This window comes from Mastomys coucha, unplaced genomic scaffold (assembly GCF_008632895.1).
Source record: "Mastomys coucha isolate ucsf_1 unplaced genomic scaffold, UCSF_Mcou_1 pScaffold15, whole genome shotgun sequence".
Taxonomy (NCBI): Eukaryota; Metazoa; Chordata; class Mammalia; order Rodentia; family Muridae; genus Mastomys; species Mastomys coucha.
Genome location: NW_022196897.1, coordinates 137,390,909 through 137,398,734, shown reverse-complemented (window position 1 = coordinate 137,398,734; position 7,826 = coordinate 137,390,909). Strand labels below are relative to the sequence as shown.

General features: G+C 44.4%; 1 protein-coding gene across 1 annotated transcript in view; it reads left to right on the top strand.

Moving 5' to 3' along the window:
* The window catches only part of CUNH20orf202 (chromosome unknown C20orf202 homolog), a 16,631-nt gene extending 9,197 nt beyond the window's left edge, over positions 1–7,434 (top strand). The window contains exons 2-3 of the mRNA XM_031373269.1: positions 1,266–1,398; positions 7,159–7,434. Coding sequence (XP_031229129.1) covers positions 1,266–1,398; positions 7,159–7,389 — 364 coding nt within the window. The 3' untranslated portion in view covers positions 7,390–7,434. The remainder of the gene's footprint in view (positions 1–1,265; positions 1,399–7,158) is intronic.
* The last annotated feature ends 392 nt before the right edge of the window (positions 7,435–7,826 follow it).

Here is a 7,826-nt window from a genome sequence, read left to right as displayed (position 1 = left end):
TGGAGGAAGACAGGTTCGATCCCATTGTGGTTGATGTCTGCTGACTGTCACTTATACTGAGTAATTTCCTTATGTGTATTGTCATTGTGGGTCCTGGGTGGATCTAGAAGAGCATATATCAGAGAGTATGCTGTAATGGCCTGAGCCAAGAACATGGAAGGAATTCATTTGCTGCTTCTCTTTGATCTGTATCTAGGTTCTGTATCTAGAATGGTGTGTTAGCTCCTGGCTTGGAATTTCTCATTCATGTGGACAGAGTGAATTTTTAAAACCCTACATGAGAATGCATCCCATTTATTCCCACTGTAATGTGAGTTTGGGTTTTATTGTTTCCATTTGGTAGGATATCAATTCCACCAAAACAAGGGCATGCTCTCTCTGGTTTGGAGCTTCTGCTGTGCCTGGGGCAGACCTTGGCACACAGTAGACAATCAATAAGTGTTTATTGGAAGGGATAATGAAGGCATATCCTCTCAGAGTGTGCTGCGAGAAATAAATGGGGGACCAGATCTGCTTGCAAAGCTGCAGAGTCCAGTTCAAATGGCACCGACTATCTCACTGACCTACAGATGATGTCGCTAACTTGGTGACACTGTGATTTCCAACCTCTCCTTTTGTTGGCTGTCATCTTACTGTTGTTAGATGGCTACTGTAGCTCCAGGCATCGTATCCACATTCCAGGCCAATGGAGGTGACAAAAAAAAAAAAAAAAAAAAAAAACAAGAGGAAAGAGGAAAGGACAGTAATGCTCCCCAGTTTTTAGGACAATAAAGAATTTCGTAATGTGTAAGAGCGCATTTCTGCTCTGATTTCCCTGTGGGAAGCTGTTCACACGAGCATCCAGAAGCTAAGGGGTTGTAGAAAGTCAGCATCTCCTTCACTGAGACTCCGCAGGTGAGGAAGGGAGGGAGGGGTAGGAGACTGCGATCACAGAAGGAGTATGGGCCCCAGAGAACATGTAGACTGCCTGCTCTATACAGGAAGCATAAAGAGAACCCAAGAGGCATGGCTGTGCCTGTTGACTGTCACTGGCCTCGCTCACAACCTTGGGATGCCTGTTGTCATCAGATTCTCTGACCTTCTGGAGCTATCATGCATGCAGATATCCACACCCCTGGTTTCTTCCCTTCTTCCTTGTTTTGTTCAAAGCACTGAAACTTAAAAAAAAAGAAAATCCAGAACTACGTCTTTCTACGTGAACCACGTCCTGCTCTCATTAAGTCCCCTTGGGGACTTAACTGCCAGCCTGAAGGAAGCTGGTGACTGTACAAGTCAAAGGTCTCCCGGGCCTGTAACCAAGTCATTGCTAAGGACTCTATCAAGGACACTGAGATGGAAATGCCGGAAGAGCCCGCTGCAGATCTTGGGCAGACCCTGGAGTGGCTGAGGGAGGAGCTGGTAAGCCTTTTTTTTTTTCTTGTCATGTCTCCAAAATATGTATTTTTTTAAAGCTTCTGCACACACACACACACACACACACACACACACACACACACACACACACACACACACACACACACACACACACACACTGCCCAGGACCTTAGTGGCTGGGACTGGGGTCTTCAGGCTGAAGTTTGGACTCTGCAGACACCTTACCTGGATCAGCCGCAGAGTACAATGGAATTCTTAGGCATGAGGAAAGTGGGTCATGGCCTATATAGGAGACACTGGGTGCTGGCCAGACTGGTTTTAGCACTGTTCTGGGTGCTGGGGCTGCACCCAGCTCTGTTGCTGTGTGGCCTTTAGTTAGTATCTTTACCTCTCCTAGCCTCAGTTTCTTTAATCATAAGATGAAGGTAACAATAAAGCCAACATGATGGACATTGCCTGTCATTTATCTTATGAATACTTGGCACTTAAAGTTAAACCTGACCCCTGGAAGACATGGGGGATACCCAGCACATTAGCTGGGAAGGCAGAGGAGCCAACAAAAGTGAGGGAAGGGAAGGGATACTGGGCTGGGCCGGGCCATGAGCACTGAAACCAGCTCCCTCTGCAGAAGGGGCCAGAAAGAGCCAGCTGGCTTGAGAAACTTCCTCTCAAGTGTTAGAACCAACTGTGCCTCAGAGGAGCATGCAGGAGGACATTTATTTGTATAGTGTGTTCCTGTTGCCTGTTTCTAGCTGGTAAAGGCTTACCCATGGGGTACTAATTCTCCTGCGTATCTATGCCATGTTACCTGGGAAGCCAGGCACCATGCCTTTCACGGTGGTGTTTTTTTCCAGGTCCCAAAATAAAGAGGCATCCCAAAATGTGTGTGCACAGCAGCCAAGAGGGAGGAGGAGACTGTGTATGAACACCAAGGGAGAGAAAGGGAAAGACAGGATCATCCCGGTAGACCTTTGTGGCTTGCTAGGCAACAGGCCAGCTGGGAGGCAACCCTGACAGGGTTTCTCCCGGGGATGGGGTCACAGCTGCTGCTGAAGCTGCTTAAAAGCCACAGCACTCCAGCAGCACAGCTGGCTTTCCCAGCACACAGACTTGGACTCATCTGTAAGATGGTCAGGTTGGGACACACAAAAATAAAAATCACTTTTCCTTTTTACAGTGCTAAAACTGAACCCTAGATCAACTCCTCTCTCTCGGATGCTGTACACATATTTTCGGATGCCTCCTTATTTTGGGACCTGGAGAAAACACCACAGTGAGAGGCATGCTGCCTGGCTTCCCAGGTAACATAGCAGATATTCAGGGGAATTAGTGACCCATGGGTAAGCCTTTACCAATGGGAGACCCCAGGACCTTGCATGTGAACTGTTGTACCATGCCAACTGTTGAGCCACACCCCAGCCCTCTTAAACACTATTTTCAGTGAAAGAATAATTTTAGTAATTATTGCTTGTAAAGAGAGACAAAATTTGAATATCTCTTACCTCACTCCCTAGTGGTGCTAGAGGTCATTCCTAGGATTCCCTTGTGCCTGAGTTACTTGCTCAGCCCTTGAACATCTGCATCTCTGAACCTGGGCTAGTGCTCCTGGGTTCTATAAATAGGGAAGCAGGCTGAGAAAGGTCATGATGAGCAAGCCAGTAAGCAGCACTCCCCCATGACCTCTGCATCAGCTCTTGCCTCCAGGTCCCTACCTAGTTTGAGTTCCTGCCTTGGCTTCCCTCAATGGAGTGTGACTAGGTGTCTGTGAGCCAAATAAACCTTCGCTTTCCTGAGACAATTGCTGCTGGTCTGTTGGAGCTGAGAAATTAGAGGTGATTAGGGAGAGACCAGCATCCCTGAGGCAGAGTGTACTGGGAGGTGTTTCCTCAGAGAGAGCACACGGAAGCTGCGTTCCAGGGACAGCTGACCTCGGGTGGCACTGGGTCTGAAGCCAGGAACAGCTGAGGCTTTGTTCTGTGAGTGGCCAGGAAATGTCATTGGTGAAGGTACAGCTTCAGGAGCATTGAAGGCTTGGGATTGAAAGGGCCATGCTGAGAAGCTGAAGCTTGGCAGTGTGAGGAGCGCCCAGGAAAGGGCAACCCACTTGCAGCAGAGGACCCCAGCATTTTGGAGATGCCTGTCCCCTGGGATGACCACCCAGAACAGCAGCAGCAGTGAAGTGGAGCCAGCTACAGCCTGGAAGACAAGCTGTATATGCTGCAGAGGGTGGAGCTAGTACAGTAACTCAAGCTCTTTGGAGGAGCCCAGAAGATCGGAGCTAGTGTGAGCCCAGTTATTGGACCTTGCGTTATTCACACTGTTATTGGCTTGTTCTGATCTGACTGCGACTGTGCGGTCATTCTTCCCTCTTGAAGAAAATATTTAACTTTTTTTTTTTTTAATTTTACAGAGCCCATAGTTGAGAGACTTTGAACTTTTAGAAGAGATTTTAGGTTTAAAAGAGACTTTGGATTTTTAAAGAGACCGAATTTTTAAGTGTTTAAAGTTTTTAAAGCTGCGAGACTTTTTAAGTTTGTAAAATGTTTTATATTGTGATGTTAATATTAATGTGTGATCTCAGGGATGAGCACAAAAAAGGAAAGGTTGTGGCTCAACAGTGTGCCAAGTTAACAAGAGGTCAGGTGTTCGGTTTAGTTTTATGTCAACTTGACACAAGCTAGAGTCATCATGGAGAAGAGAAACTCAATTGAGAAAGCGGCCCCATCAGATTTGGCTTCAGGCAAGCTTGTAGGAGATTTTCTTAATTAGTAATTGATGTGGGAGGCCCAAGTCTATTGTTGGGCTGCTTTATATAAGCCAGGAACCCCTGGACTGTTGTTCCTGGCTTATATAAAAATGTAGACTGAGCAAGCGAGGGGGAGCAAGCTAGTAAACAGCACTCCTCCATGGCCTCTGCATCAGCTCTTACCTCTAGGTTACTGCCCTCACCTCTCTTAATGATGAACTACGATGTAGAAGCCAAAGAAACCACCTGGACTTATTTAATCATGGTGTTTCACCACAGCCGTAGTATCGATGACTAAGACAAACACCATGACCAAAACAACTTACAGAAGGAAGTATTTATTTGGCTTACAGTTCTAGAGAGACTGTCATAGTTTGGAAGCACGGCAGCAAGCAGGAGACATGGCAGTTGGAGCAATAGGCTGAGGCTCGCTTCCTGAACCACTGCAAGCAGGGATCAGAGAACAAACTGGGAATGGCAAGTGGCTTTCAAAACCTCGAATCTCAGCCGCCAGTGGCATACTTCCTTCAGCAAAGGCCACATCTCCTAAACCAACCCAAGCAGTGCCACCAATTTGCAAGCATCTATCCAGACCTCTGAGCTTATAGAAGACATTCAGGCCACCATATCATGTTTGTACCTCTATCTGCAGTGCCGTCCTGCCAGCCCTACAGTTGTGCTTGTTGTACACATGAGTACAGGTGCCCATGGAGGCCAGAAGAGGGCATCGCAGCTCTGAAGCTGGAGCTACGGCTGTGAGAAGCATGGTATTTATCACAGCAATAGAAACCTAGCAAAGGTCCACGGGTCATTAAATTATGTTTTTTTAATTTGTGGTCACAGTACACAGTAAATTCAGGTTTAAATCATTTTAGATATTATAGTGCTCACAAAACGAAGAAGGGTGTCAGCTAATTCTTGTTTGTGTTAAAAGAATATTCCTTTTATCTCTTTTATGTCTGTACCTTCTGTGAGCTAAATTTTTTTAAAATTTCCAACCTGCTAAGTGAATTTGTGGACCAAATTTAAAGGAACTTTATGTGTAGCTGGTTCTTGCTCAAGGTATTTAGTAAACAAACTCATAAAATGGATTCTTAGCAATGTTCTATTTATCAAATGACTGACCATTTTCCCGTTGAAAGTTAAAACTTAGAGGTTGATTTATGACAACTTGTGCAAAGTTGTATGACAGGGCACAGTCTTTGCTTCCAAGGTTTGAGTCAGGGGGCAGGGGCTTTACAGCCTGGGTGGGATTGTCAGTTTCCTTCTGACATAATCTGTGGGGGAAGGGCCATAAGTAGTGACTTGTGTTCCTATGCTCTGTGGCACAGGACTAGTCATCATTAAACTGATGTTAACATAGTTCCTAGAAGCAGAACCTTGACACACATTCACTAGTTTAGGCTAATTTGATTCAGTTCTTGTTTTAATAATAGTTCAAAGTTTTTTGTTTTGTTCCTTAGACTAAATATAGAGTTAGAGAAAATTAGACAAAGCAATCTAATGGTTAAAATTACCATTTTAATTTTATTTTCTGGAATGTTTTTCATGGTTACTTGTTTTAGGAGATTTTAAAAATCATTGCACTTTGGTCAGAAAAATAATAAATATATCTTATAAATGTTTGATTCCCTTCCTGCTTGCTTTTTCAATAAAGTTTGAAAGTCCAAATGATTTTCTTTCTTTAAAAAATTAAAAAAATTAAAAAAAGAAACATGTCATCTAGCAATGACCTGAAGCACACAGGAGGCTCACACAGGCCTATGCAAACACGTTGCCATTTTCTGTAAGGCTCTGGGATGCCCTTAGATCTTGGTATAGCCATCCCCCTTAAATAATGAGAGACAGTTGCCCTTCTGTGGCTTTTCAATGTATGTTGCAAAAAATATGTCAGCACAAAATAAACTTGAATGCTTTAAAATAGAGAGCAAAAAAAGTCAAAATGTGTAGAAATTAATTTGAACAAATAAAATCACAGCATGTTAATAAAATGTCATTTTAATGACTGTTTTTCAAAGCAAACATTTAGAAGAGTTGAGCCTGCTTTACATTGTTGCAAATCACTTTACTGTATTGGCTTAAAAGAAGACAACGGGTTTTCTTTTCTAGTCTGTATTCAGTCTACTGAGTTATTGCATGTCACTGGAAAACTCTACTGTGTACTAATAAGAAAAGAGATGTCCCCAAGCCTTGCACTACGGTGCTTCTGAAATGCTGTAGCTGCTGGCTTGGTGTCACTTCATTGCTAATGCCAGAAGTCACTAGCATGCTAATCCCAATCTGATTATGGTGGCCATCCTTGGTTGTCAATTTGCCTACATCTGGAATTAACTAAACCCAAGTGGCTGGGTACACCTGTGAGGGATGTATTATTATTTTTTTTGTAATTAAATTATTTAAAATCAGAAGACCCAGTTTTAATCCAGATCTTTTGAGATGGAAAGACACACCTTTAATACAGGCTACACCTCTGGTAGCTTGTATAAATGACATGGAAGAAGGAAGCTTGGTCTGTTTGCCTGCTTGCTTTCACATTCACTGGCAAGTTTGTTTCTTCACCGGCATTAGAGCTTACTCCTTTAGGAGTCTGGCATAGTCTGAAGACTGGCTGGGGCATCCAGCCTGTGGACTGAACAACGACTGGATTCTTGGACCTTCCTTTATTAGACAGACATTGCTGCGCTAGCTGGATCATAGCCTGTGAACCATTCAATTAAATCCCCTTTCTCTATATAGATTCCTTCTATAAGTTCTGTTCCTCTTGAGAGTCCTGACTAATATGCTGATTATTTGTTTGTTACCATTAAAATAAAAAGATATGATGGTGGTATCTATGTCATCTTCAGAGCATATCTTCCAATTCATTCTGGAAAGGTGAGTAATTTGCTTTCGGTTTCCTAGTTTCAAAACTGAGGCTCCAGGGGAATATGGCATCTATGGCTTGTGTGAGGAGGTGGGGGCTTGTCTCCGAGATGGGAAGCAGACCGGGGGCACAGACAGTGTCTGTCACACGCGCACTAATACCTCCTTTCTCCTAGGCTGAGATGCAGATCCAAGACCAGCAGCTGCTGCTCACACTGAGGCATCTGCACAGCCTCCTGGAGGAGCTTCGAGCTGAAAGTACCCACTGGGAGGACACAAGGCCCAGCAGAAGCACATCGCCTTTCCGAGCAAGGATGGGATCAGAGGGCAGAGTCTGCCAGCCTGTGCCGAGGCAGCTGACCCAGCTGCTCCATGGGGGAGAGAGCAGGCGGAGCTCCCTTCCTTAACCAGCCAGAGGATGCTCATCAAAACCCTCCTACCACTAGTGTAAACTGTGTGTCTGCTGTGTGTCCTTGAATCTGTCACTTCTTAACTGTCTCTGTCACTTTCCAGAGGGTGTGTGTGTATGTGTGTGTGTGTGTGTGTGTGTGTGTGAGAAATTATTGGAGGCATATATGCTTTATAAGCACAACCCTGTTGCACAGCTTCCAGCAAGTTGTCACCATGGGTGATAATAATCCTAGCTCTAGTAATTTTTCACAGGGCAACTGTTAAAGAAAGATTATGATGTGCAAAGAGGGTTACCTACTGTTGCCTTGGTGAAAAAAATCAGAACATCTATAATGACTTCCTATTTTCTCTGTTCCTGTTAGGCCTTCTTGTCCCCCTTTATCTGATAACAAAAGATCCTGTTGTGCCACAGATCACAGAGATAAGCATGTCA